The 22,906-nt window shown below is 36.8% G+C and overlaps 1 protein-coding gene and 1 pseudogene across 2 annotated transcripts; both read left to right on the plus strand.

The window, feature by feature from the left end:
- The first annotated feature begins 8,579 nt into the window (after positions 1-8,579).
- Positions 8,580-8,697, plus strand: LOC121385706 (annotated as a pseudogene).
- A 2,910-nt stretch (positions 8,698-11,607) lies between these two features.
- Positions 11,608-22,662, plus strand: LOC121385352. 2 transcript variants are annotated; one of them, XR_005959529.1, is made up of 3 exons: positions 11,608-12,773; positions 19,191-19,342; positions 20,743-22,662. XR_005959529.1 is itself a non-coding variant. In XM_041515994.1 (3 exons), the coding sequence occupies exons 1-3, from the start codon at positions 12,017-12,019 to the stop codon at positions 21,131-21,133; spliced, it is 975 nt and encodes a 324-aa protein (XP_041371928.1). In that variant the 5' UTR covers positions 11,620-12,016; the 3' UTR covers positions 21,134-22,662. The 2 variants fall into 2 exon arrangements, 1 of the variants encoding a protein (XP_041371928.1); XM_041515994.1 differs by having other exon boundaries at positions 11,620-12,448.
- The last annotated feature ends 244 nt before the right edge of the window (positions 22,663-22,906 follow it).

Genomic DNA, 22,906 nt, shown 5'->3' on the forward strand with positions numbered 1-22,906 from the left:
CCCGCATGTATTGGTATGGTTCGCTGTACTGCGGCCACTAAAATAGACTCGCCCGATATTTTTAGAATTTGTATGCTCCCAAATAACGTTATAAAACTTAAAAGGCGAAGTGTGATTGGTCAATATTTAAATTATTATTTACAGACGAAATGTTACCTGGACATTGGCGACTATATGCAGTGTTGTTAGTTTTAAATCACTGTCAGGATTCTGCAAGTAAGGTTTTGATTGGTGGACATGAGCTCCAACTGGCTGTCTTTAGATCCACATGTAATAGTGGAGCTAATTTTAATTAGATTGAGCAGAATTCAACACTCTATCTATATATTGTGTTATGCCAAATGCCAGTTGGGTCATATTGACCATAGTAATTTTTGTTGTGAATTTGAATATATAATTGCTTGTTTAATGGAAGAGTGTCATTAGAGAAGTGATAGTTACTTAAATATTGATACGCGATTTGCATAGTGTGATAACGTGGAGATATGTTATATTTGAAGTTATTAATAGTGTTTGCAGGGATGCTAAACACTTAAGCAGGGGGTAATGGAAGGATCTGACATTTTAATGATTTTATTATATTAATGTCAGTAAACAGTATTACAGAATAGTTTGTGTATAATATTAATTGATATGGTATACACATCAGTTACAAAACTGAGTCGTTGGTTAATTACGTAATTTGTTTATTTAGCTGTATATATGATGCTATTAGTAAATGCCCGCAGATTTTTAAGACACATTTATGATAATCCTTATTGTCGTTGTGGCCATCCTTTTGAAGATACAGTCCACTTTCTGTTCTGTTGTCCTTTGTATGATCATATTCACCCAACCATGTTCTTTTATAACAGAGGTTTCGACATTAAAGCAGTGCTTTTTGGAAATAAGGATTATCCTTCTGAATTGAACCTAAAGATAATACAATCTGTGCACAATTTTATTACTTTAACAAAGCGATTCACTTTATAATTATACATTACCTAGTATATATATATATATATATATATATATATATTAGTCTGGTGCACCTTTTGCCTGTTTTGCTTAAAATTTGTATTATATACACCTCGTCATAAATATCGCACCACACATTTTAAAGTAAAATTAGAAAATATAAGTTTCGGTTTTTTAAACTACAAGTATATATTTAATATACTACAACATCTGTGAACATAATATCACAAACACACACCGTTCCGAGCTGCACGTGCATGCTCAGTCGAGCATGATTGATCCGGGGGTCGGTTTGCTAACAATGCAGTATGCACATAGCCTCTTTTGGTGTATGTTATGTTGGTAGACACAGCTAAAATTTTATTTTAGGCATAAATTAAGCTTTATTTTGACCAACCAGTGAAATGCCCAAGCGTCCATTGCCTCTGAACCAAAGATGGCAAATTATTGGTACGCACCAGACTGGTATGTCATGTCGTGCTATTGGAACACAATTGAACATTAATCACACTGTCATCAGCAGGCTAATACGTAAACATACTGCTTCCGGTGAAGTGAAGGATGCACCGAGGTCTGGACGTCCCAGAAAAACCAATGACAGGGAAGACCGTGCTCTCGTACGCCAAGCCAGACGAAGCCCAAAGTCTACTTGTACACAGCTGCGACATGGATGGCATCCATACAACAGAGTGTCCATCAGCACCATCAGACGACGCCTAAATTCTGCAGGATTGAGAGCAAGACGACCAATCAGACGTCCACTCCTCACAAATCAGCACCGCCATGCCCGTTTAGCCTGGTGCCAAGCACGTAATCGCTGGAACCTGAGGACATGGAGAAGGATCCACTGGTCCGATGAAAGCAGATTTTTGCTGCATCATACAGACGGGAGGGCACGAGTTTGGAGGCAGAGAGGCACAGCATATGATCAGAGGAACATTCAAGCTGAGGTTCCATTTGGGGGTGGATCCGTCATGGTGTGGGGGTGTTGTTCCTATGATTGTAAACTTGACCTCATCACAGTTCCCGGAACACTGAATGGACAGATGTACCAGAACTTGATCCTGGACGGTGCTGTTGTGCCTCAACTCGATAACCATGCTCTCGCCACACGTCCAGTCTTCATGGACGATAATGCCAGACCACATCGTGCTCGAGCTGTTGTTCAGCATCTCCAACACAATGCCATTGAGACACTACCATGGCCTGCCAGAAGTCCAGACCTAAATCCTATTGAGCATTTGTGGGACATTTTGGGACGTAGGGTGAGAGCAAGGGATCCTCCAGTTCAGAACCTTCAGGAATTGACCCATGCATTGCATGATGAGTGGCAGCAGATCCCTCAACAGAGCATCAGACGTCTGGTGACAAGCATGAGAAGGCGTGTAGAACATGTTATCCAAGTGCGAGGCGGTTACACCAGATACTGAGTTAGCCAGTCATTGTGGACCTTACTAGTGTGTTTGACATTAATGAAATGTGAACTGTGTTGTGTGTCTGTTGTAACGACCCCGGCAGCCATACTTATTTCACCGTATTTTACGGTGATTTTAGTGAACTTTACTTTGCTACAATTAAACCCTCATTTAGTGCTCAAATTCGGTCTTGTGTTGTAAATTTTCTGACTGAACGCTCACATGAGGCCATATAAACAGTTTAATGTGCTTTTCTAAGCACCATTTTTATGAGGCTGAAGATCCAGTTTTACTTAGTGAACAAAATTGGGTGGTGCGATATTTATGACGAGGTGTATATATGGTTTACACACGTAGCTCATGTATATTTATGAATGTGAGTTCTATATCTAACAAAGTATTTGTAGTTTGTATGCAATGGCTGAAATGTTATTTATGTAATGTTATCTTTCATGTTCATCATTTATTTCAATTAATGTATTATGTCAAATTATATTGTGGAGAGGCATTTACATAGGCCTACAGCCTGTTTGCCGATCCATTTCATTTATTTTAAATGAATAAATATTGTTTAAAAAAAATAAAAATTAGTAAATGTTAACTTATGGGTCAGTTTACACACGGTGCGATTTCGTCATGGGGCGAAAAGGAAATTTCATAACTTTGAACATTTGTTGTGATATTCACGCGTGACAGTTATTATTCGAAGGACAGTTACCTGAAAAGACATGTTTGTAATTGTTTGCCAACAGAGGATTCCCACATCGTATTGTCCGTGGTGAAGATGAATAAACTGTGGAAAGACACATGTTTGAACGGCCATCATTAGCGACGATTCGTGTTATGGCAATTATTGTCGTTTAATATATAGACAAAACTACATATATGTGTTTTTCTGATTTCTGTATTCCACGAGTGTATTTCCTGCAGGAAATACAGGAAATACACGAGTGGAATACAGAAATCAGAAAAACACATATATGTAGTTTTGTATTTATTACATGCCCTAAATTGGAAACATTTTTCCAAATAATAATTCAAAAATTAACACTGCTAGCTAATGACGGGGATTTCTAAATTTACACAACTAGGTCAGCTGTGTTACTACGCGGACCGATGAACCACCAATTATTACACATAGGAATATAGTTCTGTTTAAACAATAAACAGAAATAAGAAAGAACGAGTGAAAAGTTACCTATAATTTTAATGATATTGTTTGAAATGCCTTTTAAAGACAATGTAATAGCTAAAATTCACGAACAATATAATATTTAATTTGATCGTAATATGTCATAAAACCTTCAGCGTGCTAGTTTTATCAACGAAGAAAAATGTCGAGAAGAATTGACCCCTCCCCATATGGCGTGATTGACAACCGCGCTGGACCAATCATGTTTCGCGGTTCAAAAACTGCGGGGCCCAACTTTGCTTGGACGCCATTATAGGTTAGACAACATACTTTTTTTTCGATGTGTGACGTTTTTGTATAGTTAGCATTAAAATTAGTTAAAATAATTGTATCCTCCAGCTGAATTATAATCATAGTAAACGTATACTTCTGCTGACATATGTTAACAGCGATGACAACTATGCGGAGCCTAGGATTGACATAAAATCAGTGTTTTCCTGCGAAACCGTCACATGGTATTGAAAGTGGAGTTTTGCCGAAATCCATCAAAATTCAACTGGTATATAAATTCTACGAAGGTAAGAGTTTAAGAATCACTTTTCCTCCAATGTAATGGAATTTACTGACTCATTTAATCAGCCTTCGATGTATATATTGTTGTTAAGAATCCGTCGTTAAACTGCACACAGACGAATGGCCAAAATAAAAGTTTTGGCAAGACTTCCAATCGTTCCAGCATTCAGTTAATTCAGGCTTAAGTTAGGTTTAGGGTTAGTGATAGTATTAACAAGCATGCTGGAACGTTTGGAAGTCTTACCTTTTTTTCCTTTTCTTTTTGTTTGCATGTGTGTAGGTGTGTGTGTGTGTGTGTGTGCTTTTGTGGGGAGGGGGGTGGGTGAGGGAGTAACCTATATGGTTGTGAACTTAAGGGGGGGGATAAGGAAATATTGTCTGGAAAGTTATAAATTAGGCAAATTTTATGTAGGGACCCTGAAATGTTTTGAAGCAAAAAATAATAAAATAATAATGATTTTTTGCAATCGGAACAGATCTGCCGGTTACGGTTTCTCGGTTTGATTCGATTTAAGCCAGTGCATCACGACTAGTATATCAAAGGCTATGGTATGTGCTATTCTCTCTGTTGGGTGGAGTATATATACAAAAGATACCTGGCTACTAATGTAGCAGGTTTGCACTCTAGACTATACATGTCAAAAGTACAAAATGTTTGACATCCAATAGCTGATGATTAATAATTCAATGTGCTCTAGTGGTGTCTTTAAACAAAACAAACTTTAACTTATCCATTAGTCCCCCTCCACCCCACCCCTCAATTAAAACAACCCAATTTTACCATAATATATATTAAAACAATTCCTCACCTAACAGCAGATCAATTACCAATCTTGGGTAATTTATAATAAATACTGGTAAAACATTTTATTATTCCTTTATTGTTATTCTTAGAATTTTCAACTTAATGGTTTCTGCTAGAGGCTACTGAGGTTAAACTTGTATACCCTAAAATCTTGGAAATTAATAGATATATTTTTTAATGTTTAGATAAATGATAGTAAAAGAACTGCTGTTTATAAATGGTCATGTGCTTGAAATGTAATGTCCTAACCCTAATTTCAAAACATTTCAAACCCATAACCACCTAGATGAGGCATTTACATCTGTTTTGTTTTTATTACCTACCCTAAATATGATTTTCTTTTGGAGACAGTAGTTTTGTTTTTCTTCATTATTTTATACCCCAAATTTTAGCAAAGCATAGGCATTTTCCTTATTCCACATGTCATCTTATATGTAGCTTTGTGCAACTTTCTAATAGAAATCAAATAACATCATCAAAGTTAAATACATTGTTTACTGCTTTTCTTAATTTACTGCTATACTTTTTAATTTTATACTTTGTTTAGTCGCACTGATTTTGTTTCCTGTTAAAAAAAAAAATTCCGAAAATTAAATTAAATTAAACTTTAAATTAATACAATAATATGTAATTAAGTTACAGACTAATGTACTTCTTCAAATGGATGTGAAATACTTAACATGTTTGTTTTTATATATTTCAGCAACTGGACCAATGGATGTGGAGTCATTGATTAGATGAGATTCTGAAGACAAACTATTAAACAAATTACATTGCATCTTGATACTGAGAACAGAATGATAGAAATAATAGAACAGTTTCAACTGATATGTGAAAGAAAAACTGGGGTAGGGGGTGAAATTGCTGCTGAAAATTAAACACTTTCAACAATTTCATTTAATACAATATATTATTGTTTTTTGTGTTTGACATATTGCTGCTAAGGAGTAATTCAGACTGCCAAGACTTTGGATTCAGTTTGACACCACCCATCAAACGGTAATCCTTAATTGCTCAGTTGACTGTACAAGTTTCGAGGATTTGGAGATGGATGTCACAGAAATATACATTTTTGAAATACCTGTACCAGATATATTTACTCTTTGAGAAAAAAGAAAATGTTAGGAAGTATTCTCATGTACCAGACTGCAATGGGGTTTTAATAAATTTTTTTAATTATTTTTATTTTGTATTATTATTACTGTTCTGTAGGCATGGGTTGTCTTATAATATTTATTACTATTTTTTATCTGCCTATGCCTCTAGAACAGATAAAGCTTTGGGAGTACATTTTGTGTGACAGTAGGATAACTAATGGGGGGGGGGGGGGGGGGGGGGGTGAGATTGGATTGTGGAGGCCAGAAGCTTCGTTTGATTCCCAACAGTTGTTGCCACAACACATGAGTTTATAATTTATTTAAACACTGTTGTACTGGCTTAATTGGCAAATATTTTACAGACTGTCCAGCTATCGTACTTTTTGGTCGTCCTATTTTTCGTACTTTTTCTTCAGAATACTTAGTTTTTCTTACTTTTTTGTTTTAAAATGCCATGAATTGCTGTTAAAGTGTGCATATTCCTTGTGTTGTTATAAAAGTCATCAGTTACGGGAATTATTTAAATTTTTCTTGGCAGCAAGATATATCTCCCAATTTGTGGCACTATATAATCTCGACATATTGAAATTATACCCTCAAAGCCAACATATTTTCCAATGATTAACATGATTATAATGTACAATGTGTATGTATGACTTCAGAATCAATAATACATTATGGAAAACTTAAATTAATCATGTTAACTCTGTTTTACTGTGCATCAACATTCCTATGCATGTAAATATGTATATTGATTAATATAGTGTACAGTAATTTGAAATAACTATAACGTGACCGTTACATAAGATCACATTATTTTTGATAGAACACAAAATACATGTACAAACTGAGCACCACATAAAAAGGTGTTTTGAGCATGAATAATGTCACTACGTACTGTTTCAGTCCTACTTTTGTTCTACATTTTCCTACTTTTGTCCTACATTTTCTATATTTTCATTCCTAATTGTGTCCAACTTTTTCAAAAGGGTGTGCTGGACAACCTGATTTTATAAAGGGGGGATGGGGCACCCAAACTTAAACAGCCCTAATATGTCTTGTCAGAACGAAGACGGGCAAATATGTTAGTATACATAACTGGAGGCCCAAAGATGTGGTCCCCACCAACTCCCCCTCTGGCTATGCCAGTTGTGATTTGTTTTTTTTCATTTCGTGTATGGCATATTCACTTCTAGTATTTGGGATTGAATTTAAATGATTTGTATTTTTAAATGGAAGGTCTTTTAGCTGGATTTTGGTCATGGTATTTTGTTAAGCACTGAATTTAAATTTTGGGATATGAGTGTACAGCGGACCAGGTTCTTGCATCACTGGCATGGATAGCCAGATGTGGACATCTAGATGGAAATCTTCCCAACGAGAACGCGTTCTGTTAGCAATCTTGACCTGAAGCTGGGTAATTTAACGGGGAAAGGCAGTGGCAGATGGTATTTGTGTAGCGAGACCTAATCTTGTACGACGTCTAACGTCCCACAGGGATAAGTACTGGGCAGTATATGCTGAGCGATTCTTTAGAGCAGTCATGAGATTGTCAAAACATCCTTTGGCCTCTCCTTGTGCACAGGTACGACATTGAATATACTACTTTTTGGAATATACTACTGCTTTTGACATACAGACATCGTGCTTGAGACAATATTTTGGATACCGTAGCTTTAAATTGCACAATATGAACTTGAATTACTTCACTTTGAGACTTGGCCTAATAATTGTTAAGTAATTTTAAAGCATGTCGGAGACTTGGTGTTTGTCTTGTGCATATTAACCCACAACTAACTTTACCCGTAATTAGTGTTATCCCTACAAATATTCCAAACAGAAGAGTAGCAAACACAACACCACCACTCTACTCCCAAAACAACAACAACGCACATATATGCACACTCTAAATTACCTTATAACATGTTGTTGGAATTTTCTTTTAATTTCAAATATGAATTCGCATTTAATAAGTGACACCCCCCCCCCCCCCCCCCCCCAGTTGCTGCCATCTTCCGACGCCTATGTATATGATATATATATATATATACAGCTGTCTCATTCCAGTATGGTATGACAAATGCACTAGCCCATGATTTATGCCTAGTTAATTTGTGGTCTTGGCTTGGGGAAATTATCAAATCTGTTATTATAATACATAAAGCTACTTTCTCAAACATTTGCTGAACAAACCTATCGTGGTTATATCTTTAACTGAAAACCTTGTTTTAATGTAAATTAAAATTTAGAATAGAAAATACCCAGTTGGTCACAGGATATCCGATTTATCCTGTGACTGTAAAAATGAAAAAAATTCTGCAAAGATTGCAAAGTACAATTTTCTATTCGTCCTGAACAGAGTAAATCCAATATATGTCATTAATTAGTTTGTTTTTATCCTGCAGGATAAGTAACGTTCAAAGGGGTCAACCCCTGCACACTCGCCTGTGTTAAATATTAACAAATATGTTGGAGACTACAGCTTTAAATTAAAGTGACAGGATGAGAAACCGTCAAATCTGATTATCGTTAGCAGTAGTGTCTTCTCGAGTGCATGGGTCGAGTCTACCAAGACTCGTTTTCGTTTTAGGACTCCAGCACCCGCGTCTCGGCCTTTTGGCTAAGATCGATATCTGTTCTTATCAGCATAATATCTGATACGTCCTCCATTGGGGGACATCAGTATTAAATTGATTCTTGAAAGGGGGGTGACCACCGTGACGTGCCCGGGGCTTGCTCCGCTGAAAAGAAGAGATGTTAAAAACAGACCAGAAAGAAGAGAACTATCAACTTGATTATATTTTTTTATGTCATTTTGCCATATCCTTGCCGCCAGTTACATTATATGGCTATGAGACATGGAGGGAAAACTGAAGTGGAAAGCAGTACAATGACATGATTTGGCATCATTGTTCAGCGCTGAAATTAAATTTATAATGATATTTCACTTTATTCCATTCCTTAGTCTCATTATCATCTAAGTGTCGGGTACTCTGGTCCAGGTCGAGTTTGACTCTTGAGTACTGGAGTCCCAATAAAACAAATTTACCCAAAGAGGCCCTAATTAGCAGGTGCTTCAGTTACGTGAGGGTGGGACCAACATGTTACGTAGGTCTGTGGTAAAGCATTTTTTGGGGGGTCTAAGATCTCTCTCTCTCTCTCTCTCTCTCTCTCTCTCTCTCTCTCTCTCTCTCTCTCTCTCTCTCTCTCTCTCTCTGTCTCTCTGTCTCTGTCTCTGTCTCTGTCTCTGTGGGCCCATTGGGCTATTTCTCGTTCCATGAGTGCAAAGGCTGTGGTATGCTATCCTGTCTAGGATTGTGCATATAAAAGATTCCTTGCTGCTAATGGAAAACTGTATGAGGGGTTTCCTCTCTAAGGCTATATGTCAAGATTACCAACTGTTTGACATTTAATAGCCGGTGATTATTAAATCGGTGGGAAAAGGGCCAAGAAAGTATGCAAACTTTTGTCCAATCCTTTTGTTGTTCATGCAATAAAATAAGTTTTCAATCCGTTAGTCGATGTGCTTCAGTGGTGTCATTAAACAAACCAAACTATCTTTTAATTTCAATTACATCTACCGGCCTCGGTGGCGTAGTGGTTAGGCCATCGGTCTACAGGCTGGTAGGTACTGGGTTCGGATCCCAGTCGAGGCATGGGATTTTTAATCCAGATGCCGACTCCAAATCCTGAGGGAGTGCTGCGCAAGGCTCAGTGGGTAGGTGTAAACCACTTGCACCGACCAGTGATCCATAACTGGTTAAAAAAAAGGCCATGGTTTGTGCTATCCTGCCTGTGGGAAGCGCAAATAAAAGATCCCTTGCTGCTAATCGGAAAGAGTAGCCCATGTAGTGGCGACAGCAGGTTTCCTCTCAAAATCTGTGTGGTCCTTAACCATATGTCTGACGCCATATAACCGTAAATAAAATGTGTTGAGTGCATCGTTAAATAAAACATTTCTTTCTTTCAATTACATCTGGTTTCTAACAGTTCCTGGCCTGGAGATTGTGTGAGTAGAATCGAAGATGGCGGGTGTTTTGTGTCCACGTGTAAATATAATGTACAATGGGGTATTTTCGAACACTCGTTTCACCAACCCATCATGGGGTTCATAATTATGTTTGGTTGGTGAAATATTAAGAATAGTTCCCACAGTATTTTAACCGTCAACTACACCCTAAAGGTATTCCATGTCAGGTGCGGGTCGAAACCTCTACTTTCCCAAGGAAAGCTTTGCTTGTCCGGGTCTAAATCCCCACCACCACCCCCTGCTAAAAATTTCTGCACACACCTGTGAATGTTCTGTTTAAAAGTTTGGATATTTCCCTATTTGATGCGTGGTCGGTCTAGGATCGATCCCCGTCGGTGGAACCACTGGGATATTTTTCTTTCCAGCCAGTACACCACGATTGGCTGTGGTATGTGTTCTGTCTGTGGGATGGAGCATATAAAAGATAACGGGTTTCCTCTCTGAAGACCAGACCATAATTACCGAATGTTTGACGTCCAATAGCCGATGATTAATCAATATGCTCTAGTGGTGTCATTAAACAAAATGGGACTTTTAACTTGTACACTAAGCGAAGCGCATTAATAATTCTTGGGAGAAGGAAGGAAGGAAATGTTTTATTTAACGACGCACTGGATACATTTTATTTTGCGGTTATATGGTGTCAGACATGGTTGAGGACCACACATTGAGAGAGAAAACCCGCTGTCGCCACTTAATGGACTACTCTTCGATTAGCAGAAAGCGATCTTTTATGAAAGTATCACGAAGTTCGCCATTTAAACGTCACAATGCACTTCGTGATTATATGCAAAGTGTAAGGTGGTTTCTAAATTGGTTCATTTTTATTTGCAACAATATTTATGAAATTATTCCAATTTTATGTATGTAAAGTTCTTTTGGACGTTAGTATATAATAGTACTCGGGGGTAGCTGTTGGGGGTACCTATGGTGAGGTCAACCAGTAGTACGTCAAAACAAATATTTCATTAAATTTCCAATCCGGGGCAGGACGTAGGCCAGTGGTAGCGCGGTCGGTTATGGATCGATCTCGGTCGGTTGGCCCATTAGGCTATTTCTCATTCCAGCCAATGCACCATTACTGGTATATCAAAGGCCGTGGTATGTGCTATCCTACCTCTTGGATAGTGCATATAAAAAATCTCTTGCTAATAATGGAAAAATGTAGCGGGTTTTCTCTGCAGGGCCGTAACTACCGTTTAAGGAGTTTTAGACTATTAACAACTCAGTTGCCCACACACACACACACACACACCCCACCCCCGAAAAAAAATCCTAGCTACGACCTCGCCCTGAGACTCAAAATTACCGAATGTTTGACATTCAATAGCCGATGATTATAAAACAATGTGCTCTAGTGGTGTCGTTAAACAAAAGAAACTTTAACTTTAGTTTCTAACCCATTTTGGCACAGTTATATATTGTCCTTTTATCATTATGACACAATAAATCATTGCTATAATTCGTGTACGGCAGGTGTAAGCTACGTGTATAGATTATGACCTGTCGGCCATTACAGGTCGAGCCAGATGTGCACGACTTTAAATCAGCCTACTGTATATTCTAGTAACAGCTGTCTATGAAACGACATAATGCATTTTAGAATAAAGTCTGTTTTGTTTAACGACACCACTAGAGCACATTGATTTATTAATTAACCCAACTTATGAACTGGGGTAGGATTTTGTAGCTCAATCTTCACAACTCGTGGGGGAAAAAATGGAGGAACAAACAAATCATTCGTGCAATTATGGGTTTAGGTGTGTGAGATTGGAGCGACAGTGCAGATTGTTTATTAATCGCCTTTATTAACGCTCTCCATTTGGTGAAGTCTTGTTCATAATTTGGAATTTGTGAATTCACAATATTCACTTGCACATAAAAGGCGGGATTTAAGACACGGAAGAAAACAAGTATGGCCGACGGAAGAATGGTGACAGTGCATTGACAGTCTCTAATTTCCGTTATACAATAGTCGAGAGATTATTTGCAATCTAGATTAAAATAATGCCAGGAAATCGTTGCATTGTGGCGGGATGCGACAACACATATAAATCTGGTAGCATTTCATTGCATATACTCCCCAGAGATGAAGAAACCCGTGGTTTTTGGAAACATTTCGTACAAAAGACCAGACCCGATTTAACTAACTTCAAAAAGAGCCATTCGCTATGTAGTGCGCATTTTAAAGATGACTGTTTCGATCACTTAACTTTTCGCTTACGGGCAGAGTTTGGAATGACAAGTAAAACCACGTTAAAGCCATACTCTGTTCCCACGATATACCCCAAAATGAAGAAAGAGACGATGTTTAGTGACATTTCAAACATTAAGAAGACAAAACGGACATTGAGTGATAACTTGAAAACAATGAATTTTATTATGTCAATGAAGGCAAAACGAATATCGACAGACCGTAGCAGAAGAAGACCAGCTTCGGTGAGCTTAAGCATTCGGTTCTAATGCTGGAGGAAAGAGTTCGACCCGTATTCCTTAATATCAAAGGCTCTAACTCTAAGATTAACCCTAAAACTAACCCTAACCATTGAAAGGGGGGTACAGGTCGAACTCACAGCCCCTGTGTAACATACAGGCAAAATATGTTATTTACGGCATGGAATATCATGTGTTATGACATTAGCTTCAGGAGGATGAATGATGTCAACCTGGGGATGACGTCACTAATGTTTGGGGTTGACTATTTGGAAAGTAAATAGAAAACAGCTGTTCTTACCAGTAGTGCCGTGAATCAATTCATATAAATGTAAGCATTGATTTTATTAAGAAAACGATACATTGCAGGACTAGCTGTGGGTGAGCAAAACATTTCGCCAAATTATCTAAACAATGCAAAACCTAGTTATTTTCCAACAAAGCACCAATTATTACTTGAATTGTTTTTGCCAAATTAAAATAAAATTTGTCAATTGTTCCTAAAATTTGCAGTTGGCGAATTTGGCGAGTGACGGAGCTAGCCCAGCATTGTGCAGGCGAGACCTGAGGAAATTAATTATTATCATTTACAATTTAGGCGTACAGTGGTTTATTTTAATTTTTCCGTAGACTATGTTTTTATACTAGTCTACGAGTTACTTTATAATTCTGCTGTAGAGATATTAATAATTTTAACCAATAAACGTAATTTAATTATAAACAGCGAGTGTGTTATTCTGTCCATTCAGAATTATTGGTAAACTCTGCTGGTGGGTGGTTTCCCCAGATCCATATGGCATAGGGGCCCACTACTCCCTTAGGTGTGTAAATAAGCGCTTTGGCATCATGTATGGTCCTTAAATCAATTGCCTCTATGCTTTATTTGGCTGTATGTGACAATCGACAACAGTACAAAAGTATTCACACTTCTAACAGGTGAAACATGTTCTTCATACCTAATTAGGTGTCACTGTAAGGCCCTCGGGACCCTTTCATTTAACAACAGTTGATTACTAATTGTCATAGACAACCAAGATGGCACTGAAAATGTAATCGCTTTAAAAATATCCTAGGGAAAGATCTGGTATGACGGGGAGTGGAAACTTCACCCTACCTGTAGATATTTAGGACCTCCCTCATATCCCTAAACCATCACACCCTACAATTAAGAAAATGTCCACGGCAAAACAAAAAAAACATGCTGTTGAAAAAAAACCCTGAATATAGTGCTGTGGAGAATTAAATTTAAAAACTCCACAGCATTGCCAATTGCAGTGGGAAATTGCAGTGATTGTCTCATGCCATGCTGCATTAGGGTGTTCTCGTAAATTGAGATTTCTGACTTGTAAACTCAAATAGGTTTAGCGTTGAAACATATCACAGTATCATAACGGAAAGAAGCAAAGAATATTGCAGGAGATATCGCAAATAATAGTGCCAGCAATATCTCCCAGGGTTCTTAGCGGTCTTTAAATTTCTTGTAAGTCTTTGAATTGTAATAAAAGTCTTAAAAAGAAAATTCTTACAAATCATAGCCAAAGCAATGGTGATATGTTTTACAGCTGCATGCACTTGATATTTTCCAGTTACAAGGTTTAATCTATCATGATGCATGCAGAAAAAGCTTCTTATTTTTTTGCCATGAACAGCAACATAAACTGATTTGAGGTTTTTTTTGCAATCTATTGTCCTTGACCGCTGTATAGACAAGACAAGACAAGATATTTATTCAGTTATTGAGGCCACATGACCAAGATAACTACTTAAAAAAAAAACAAATTAATTGTGCACTACACGGGTACAAATTACAATACATGTATAATCAATTTAAACTGGCAGATTTCTTTTTAAAAACAAGGCTATTCCTTTAATACACTTTATATTTTGGGTAGAAATCAATAAATTAAATTGACTGCTGTGTAAAAGTCTTTGAAAGTCTGAATTTGTTTGGTCGTTAAGGCTATGAACCCTGTCTCCTACAAAAGCCTTTAATGGATGATAAACAAGATTACACAACAGTACTGTATCCACTGAGAGGTGGGGAGGGCATTGCCAGCTTTCAAACAGTAGTGCCAATGGGGAGTTGTTGGTTTATGTTCAATTATTAATTGTTCTAATGGGGTCGTTCCAGCTAGTTCTCCACAACTGATGTAACAAAGGCTGTGATATGTACTATCCTGTCTGTGGGATGGTGCATATAAAAGATCCCTTGCTGCTAATCGAAAAAGAGTAGCCCATGAAGTGGCGACAGCATAGTGTTTGAGATTAACGGTATCCCGATATCCCAGGGATACCAGAATTTAATTTTGGATACCAGACTTCAAGAACCCAGTATCCCACCGGGATGTCCTATAATACTAAATTCTCAGGTGGGATACCAGATTTTGAAATGTTAGTATCCAACTGGGATACTGGCCAAAAATTGTTTAATCTCGAACACTGCAGCAGGTTTCCTCTCAATATCTGTGTGGTCATTAACCATATGTCTGACGCCATATAACCGTAAATAAAATGTTTTATGGGTGTCGTTAAGTAAAACGTTTCCTTCCTTTCTTCTAATGGGAGGAAACTTGAAAATTCTATCAATATCCAACACGTTTGTGGATAATTGATTTCCACGAAATGAAAAATATTTGACAAACCATTGATTCAGCTTCATACACAATAAATATCCGACATGGGGTGAAATAATATTAATATTATCTTGCATTGACATGATTTTCACCCCAGTTATTTAAAATGATATGTACGAAATTTGAACTACTTTACTTTTAGTTAACGACACCACTAGATCACATTGATTAATCATCGGCTATTGGATGTGAAACATTTGATAATTTCTGGCTCCTGGTGATCAGAGGACTTAACCTGCTACATTTTTCCTAATGCAGCAAGGGATCTTTTATAGGCACTTTCCCAGACAGGAAAGTACATACCAACCACAGCATTTGACCAGTTGTGGTGCACTGGTTGGAAAAAAAAAAAATCCAATCAGGTGAATGGATCCACAGAGGTGGTTCGATCGCACTAAGTACTATAAGATTCGATTAACTAACAACAATAATAAGTACTAGTTCGAATGCAAACCTGTTACTACTTGGACAATCAACAAAAGTAAAAAGAGCATAAATAAATGTTAATAAATAGTCTAACCCCCTTTTTTTCCCCGTTTGTACATTATGTTTACGTAACAGTGCCAATCTAATTAAAATTAGCTCCACTATTACATGTGGATCTAACGGCAGCCTGTTGGAGCTCATGTTCAGTTGACCTTTCATTCGACCAATCAAAACCTTACTTGCAAAATCATGCCAGTGATTTGAAAAGAATTTGAAAACATTTAGGATTATGGCGAGGGTATACGAAATGATTCGGGTGAATTACAAAGTATGCCGGAAACCAATTTCAATATAAAATTTTATATAAAATTAGTTTCAAGACGAAAAAAAATCCTGTGATGGTATAGCCATAAAATCTGTTTGTTAGTATACAATCCAGTGTTTATTACTACACTTTTTTCCCCCTGTTTTTTCAGTGTTGAAATAGACCAACAAGTTCGCCTATTGCATAAATAGTCCCGACCGATATTTATAGAATTTGTATGCTCCCGAATAACATTATAAAAGGCGAATTGTAATTGGTCGATATTTAAATTGTTATTTATAGATGAAATGTCACCTGGACATGGGAGTCCATGCAATGCTGTTAGATCTACTGGTGAGGCCAGTAGAGCTAATTTTAATCAGATTATAACAACGCCAGCTAACAATGATCCTCTAGTATTTACCACATTTCTTGCTCAAGATGATTCTAATAAAAAGGTTGACTTTTTTTTTAAATGAAGATAATGACTTGTTGATAATAATTTTGTGCCATGGACTCAGCCTTTGAAGTGCATTTGGTTAAACTGTTGTCAGCAGTTATTGCACTTTGTACATGTTTAGTACATTAGTAATGCATACATGTATAAATTATTATTGATGAAAGGAATGTTTTATTTAACGTCGCTCTCAACACACGTTAAAACACTGGACAATGATCCTCTTGTGAACTCCCCACAAACTAAAAATGAGATATTTTGGTAATTTAGATTTTATTCTTTGGGCAGTCTCCACAAAATAATAGAGATATAATTTTAAATGGAAATTTAACGTTGAAATTTAAATTAATGAATGGATGTTTAACAATACTTCTGCACAAAAATTACACATCGGCTATTGGGTGTCATAAAGAGGTTGAAATTTAAAAGTCTCTTTCTGGAGTTTTGATGGGATAGTTTTGAAACTACTAGTAGTTAATTATTCTTTGGGCCAGTCTACACAAAATAATGGAGACATTTTGGAAATTTTACATTTTAAATTTATTAAAATTGTTTTAAAGGGTTTTTTCTCCTTCATTTTTTATTATTTTTTATTTTTATGATTATTATTATGAATTTTTTTTTTTTTTTTTGGATTGTTTTAAAACTTAGCACTATGATTCTCTGGGGTAGTCTTCACAAACTAATAGAGATATATTTCAAAACTTGTTTTTAATTTTAATTTTATTTTTATTAAATTGTTTTTAAAAATTTAAATTTAAAATGTGAAAGTTTGTCTTTTGCTAGAATTTTGATTCTTAAATTGGCTATTATGATTTTCAGATGCTCTAGGGCAATTTCAACAAAGTAATAGTGAGATATTTTGGAAGTCTTCAATTTGTTTTATATTTGGTTAAATTTTTAAATTTTAATATTGAACATTTGAAAAACAGCATTTTTACAGAGTTTTGATAGTTCTGAAACTTGTACTGTGACATTACATTATAAATACAGTGAAACCCCTCTAAACCGGACATTACGGGACCAAGTAAAATGTCCAGTTTTAAGAGGTATCCGGTCTAGAGAGGTTAAGTTCTTTACTGAGTTTTAAAAAAGGATCATGAAAGATGTCCAGGTTTGAGGGAATTTCAGTTTACAAAGGGCCCGGTTTGGAGAGGTGTCATTGTAATGCTATAATAGGTAAACATGTTGGCTTTGTGTGAATTAACCAGATTGTTCATGTAAACTGGGCTTCTAGAAAAACAAATTTAATCCACTAGCCACGATTAAAAATTCATTAGCCCTACTTTACTTTAAGTTAATACAATTTTACAAAATAATAGTAATAATCAGATATGTCACCTAAAGAGGGAGATAGTGGTTAAAAACAGTAACATTTGAGGTTGGGGTGGGGTCAGGATATTCATATTTACAAAACATGGCTAAAAAAATTCACTAGCTGTCGAGCATGGCAATAGTAGTAATTTAGTAGCCCAACATTGAATATCACTAGCCATGGGAGTGGGGCTACCATCATCTAGAAGCCCTGGTATACCACTGAATATTGATGGGAATCGGTTCGGATTTCATCATCGATCATCTGTTACAATCAGTTTGTACAAACCGATCAACTTTCAATTACACAATTGGTTAGAATTATACATACAAAAGAAGGATTTGAATCGTAAACACTCTGCACCTATTTGTCGGGCATTTATAGAAAAAGTTTTTCTATTCTTTCTAGCCAGTGCACCACGACTAGTATAACAAAGGTCAGGGTATGTGCTATCCTGTCTGAGTGATGGTGCATATAAAAGATCCCTTGCTATTAATGGAAAAATGTAGCAGATTTCCTCTGTCAAATTACCAAATGTTTGACAGCCAATAGCTGGTGATAAATGCTCTAGTGGTTTCATTAAACAAAATCAAACTAACTGTATGTGAATGGCTACCAAGTAGGTTTTTACAAAAGCAGCCAAAATATGTGGTATTCAAACTTCATTCTTGAGGCCCATAGCGCATGGGGGGGGGGGGGGGTGTCGGGACGGTCAGTTGACACCCCCACCGGTGTCTCTTCTTTTTTCAATATGCCCCCAGACCCCCCTTAGCAACTCTGGCTCTTTGTGCCCTCATGTTAGGCTCTTTGTGCCTCACCATAAGCCTAAACACCTCCCCCCCCCCCCCCCCCCACCCCCCACCCCCCTTCAAAATCCTGGCTACGGACCTGGGCCCCATTTTACGAAGCGATCTTAGCGCTAAGATCATCTTTAGTGCATAGCTACCTTATGCACTTGAGGTGATCTTTGCGCTAAGATCGCTTAGTAAAACGGGACCCTGTTCTTTTTTATATAACAGTCAAAATATGTCAGGGCTCACACTGGGTACAACTTTCTTTTAGCCAATTTTTAGATATCTGGAGTATTTCCTTGACAAAAAATAGTACAAAATGGCTAATTTAAAAAATATTTTATTAGCCAAATACTAAATGCTGTAGTCACTTTGTATATAATTTGGCAATGGACAGGGAGAAAAAGAAAGAAAGAAAGAAATGGTTTATTGAACGACGCACTCAAACACATTTTATTTACGGTTATATGGCCTCAAACATATGGTTACGGACCACACAGATATTGAGAGGGGAAACCCGCTGTCGCCACTTCATGGGCTACTCTTTTAGCAACAAGATCTTTTATATGCACCATCCCACAGACAGGATACATACCATGACCTTTGATATACCAATTGTGGTGCACTGGCTGGAACGAGAAATAGCCCAATGGGCCTATCGACGGGGATCGATCCCAGACCGACTGCACGTCGAGCGAGCGCTTTACCACTGGGCTATGTCCCACCCCTGGGCAGGGAGACCGCCCTGTCTGTCTCGTACTGTTTTAACAAATTAATAATGTTGAGTAGTGTAATTCAGAAGTAATTTTTCTGTTTTTCCAGAATGTTGGACAGGAACAGAAACCAAAGACTCCAGTTTTAACTGACCACACTTACGCCATTTCCACGCACCAGAACAATCCAGACGAGAAGGGAGATAACTCTTGTTTAAAACAGGGTATTATTGATGGTAGCCCATCCAACAAGTGTGCACGGTCTGTATTACAACTTTAATGATTGTTGTTTTCTTATTGTAGTATTTAGATGTGTTACATTTTTGTCATTCAGGGCACAATATTTTATGTGGACATTTTGTGTGTGAGTTAAAAGTCACTAGACCTTAGTTTTTAAACAGCATATTTTTCACTATTGGAGCCAATCTAATTTTAAAATTAGCTCCACTATTACATGTGGATCTAACAGCAGCCAATTGGAGCTCGTGTCCACCAATCAAAACATTCCGAATTATCCTGAGGGTATACGACATGTTTCGTGTGAATTACGAATGTCTTAAAACATGTTTTATTTTATAAAATAAATAATTTGTAATGTAAAACTGAAGACTGATTTAGTTTTTTTTTTAAATTAATAAATAACTAATTTTTAATGTAAAATTGAAGACTGATAACCCATCCTGTACGTATTGGTATGGTTTGCTGTACTGCGGCCACTAAAATAGACTCGCCCGATATTTTTATAATTTATATGCTCCCAAATAACGTTATAAAACTTAAAAGGCGAAGTGTGATTGGTCAATATTTAAATTATTATTTACAGACGAAATGTTACCTGGACATTGGAGACTACGCAGTGTTGTTAGCAAACTGATTAAAATTAGTTCTACTGGTCTAAATAAGGCATTCATAATTCACATGAAACATATCGTATACCCTTAGGATAATTCGGAATATTTTCAAATTATTTTCAAATCACTGGCATGATTCTGCAAGTAAGGTTTTGATTGGTGGACATGAGCTCCAACTGGCTGCTGTTAGATCCACATGTGATAGTGGAGCTAATTTTAATTAGATTGTATTGGAGCCTGATGGCTAGTGAAAAACATTTGTCAAATGTTGCAGTTAAGTCAATTTTGTAAATATGAATATCCTGCCCCCACCCCAACCCCCAGTGTTAGTGTTTTTAAGCTCTATCTCCCTCTTTAGGTGACATATCTGATTATTAATATTATTTTAATAAAATTATATTAATCTAAAAGTAAAGTAGGGCTAGTCAATTTTTAATTATGGCTAGTCAATTTTTTAAATCGCTGATCCCATGGCTAGTGGATTTTATTAGAATTCTAGAAGCTCTGGGTAATTGGAGAAAAAAAAATTCTAAAAAAACATGTACCTCAGAGAAATAATGGTTATGGCAATGAGCCGTAGTCTATTTTTAGACTATTCTCCCACTGGCATATTTCATCAGACACCAAATACGCTCAACTTGTTGAAACTGGTTTCGAAGAGTTTGTGGGAGAATCCACTTTCATCTTTACAGCATAAAAATTCCTGAGGACCTCATTTCTAACAGCTTGATCTTGGAATTAATTTTGATTTTACCCATACTGTAAAACAACATTTAAATGTTTTTATTTGTTTGTATTTTCCTCCCATAGCCATACAGCACCAGTCACCGAATACCCTCATCTTGTTGGAGCTGGTTTGGAAGAGTTCGTGGAGAATCCGCTATCATCTTCACTGCATGAAATTCCAGAGGACCTAATTACCAACGGCTTGATCTTGGAACTAATGTCATTTTACCGAGATTGTACAACAATGCTAGCCTGGCTTCAAGTGCTCATGGGTAAAGCGTTTCCTTCACAATTGACAGAAACATGTCTATGGAAGAAGTGTTTTCGTGTGAAGAGGAAAGTCATGAGGTTGAAAGATGGTATATATTACCTTGGGGATTATTTCAGCGCTGCCGACTACGAGAACGAACGTTTTCAGTGTCGTAAAGCCCCATGTCCCACTGAGGTGTCTGTGCGAATGTGGCTTCCTCCGTAAATAATTTTACTCTGCTGCATGGTGATGTATTGCTATGGGTTGTGGTGAAACGTGTTTAGCAGGTATGAAACATGATTTATGGATGTGAAACATGAGATTGTGTAACATGTTAAATCAGATGGTTATGTGTTTAGCTGATATGAAACATGATGTATGGATGTGAAACATGAGATTGTGTACCATGTTAAATCAGATGATGAAACTTGTTTAGCAGATATGAAACAGGATGTATGGATGTGAAACATGAGATTGTGTATCATGTTAAATCAGATGGTGAAACTTGTTTAGCAGATATGAAACAGTATGTACAGATGTGAAACATGAGATTGTGTATCATGTTAAATCAGATGGTGAAACTTGTTTTTGCAAATATGAAACATGATGTATGGATGTAAAACATGAGATTGTGTAGCATGTTAAATCAGATGGTAAAACATGTTTAGCAGATATGAAACGTGTGGGTGTGAAACATGATAATGTAACATGTTAAATCAGATGGTGAAACTTGTTTAGAAGATATGAAACATGATGTATGGATGTGAAACATGAGATTATGTACCATGTTAAATCAGATGTTGAAACTTGTTTAGCAGATATGAAACAGGATGTATGGATGTAAAACATGAGATTGTGTAGCATGTTAAATCAGATGGTCAAACATGTTTAGCAGATATGAAATGTGTGGGTGTGAAACATGATAATGTAACATGTTAAATCAGATGGTGAAACTTGTTTAGCAGATATGAAACATGATGTATTGATGTGAAACATGAGATTGTGTAACATGTTAAATCAGATGGTGAAACTTGTTTAGCAGATATGAAACATGATGTATGGATGTGAAACATGAGATTGTGTAACATGTTAAATCAGATGGTCAAACATGTTTAGCAGATATGAAACATGTGTGGGTGTGAAACATGAGAATTTAACATGTTAAATCATATGGTGAAACTTGTTTAGCAGATATAAAACAGGATGTATGGATGTGAAACATGAGACTAACATGTTAAATCAGATGGTGAAACTTGTTTAGCTGATATGAAACAGGATGTATGGATGTGAAACATGAGATTGTGTATCATGTTAAATCAGATGGTGAAACTTGTTTAGCAGATATGAAACAGTATGTACAGATGTCAAACATCAGATTGTGTAGCATGTTAAATCAGATGGTCAGACATGTTTAGCAGATATGAAACATGTGGGTGTGAAACATGATATTGTGTAACATGTTGAAACAGATGGTGAAACTTGTTTAGCAGATATGAAACGGGATGTGTGGATGTGAAACTTGAGATTGTGTATCATGTTAAATCAGATGGTGAACTTGTTTAGTGGAAATGAAACAGGATGTATGAATGTGAAGCATGATATTGTGTATCATGTTAAATCAGATGGTGAAACTTGTTTAGCAGATATGAAACACGATGTGTGAGTGTGAAACATGAGACTGTAACATGTTAAAACATATGCGATGTGTAACCGTGAACCACTTGCTTGATTTCATAATAAAAATGTAAGCTTGATGAACTTCAGTAATTTTATTTTGCTGATGGGCAGGATATAGCCCAATGGAAAAGTGCTCGCTTGATGCATGGTCGGTCTGGGATCGATCCCCATTGGTGGGCCCATTGGGCTACTTCTCGTTCCACCAGTGCTCCACAACTGGTATATCAAATGCTGTGGTATGTACTATCCTGTCTGTGAGATGGTGCTTATATAAGATCCTAATGGAAAATGTAGCGGGTTTTCTCTAAGACATCCAATGGC

This window comes from Gigantopelta aegis, chromosome 11 (genome assembly GCF_016097555.1).
Source record: "Gigantopelta aegis isolate Gae_Host chromosome 11, Gae_host_genome, whole genome shotgun sequence".
Taxonomy (NCBI): Eukaryota; Metazoa; Mollusca; class Gastropoda; order Neomphalida; family Peltospiridae; genus Gigantopelta; species Gigantopelta aegis.

What these genes read in the sequence shown, in the direction of transcription:
- LOC121385352 (XM_041515994.1), top strand. Translation starts at nt 12,017, where the DNA reads ATGCCAGGAAATCGTTGCATTGTGGCGGGATGCGACAACACATATAAA. An exon ending in GCAGAAGAAGACCAGCTTCG is followed by an intron (nt 12,449 to 19,190) that starts GTGAGCTTAAGC and finishes CTGTTTTTCCAG; the next exon opens with AATGTTGGACAGGAACAGAA. An exon ending in CCATCCAACAAGTGTGCACG is followed by an intron (nt 19,343 to 20,742) that starts GTCTGTATTACA and finishes TTCCTCCCATAG; the next exon opens with CCATACAGCACCAGTCACCG.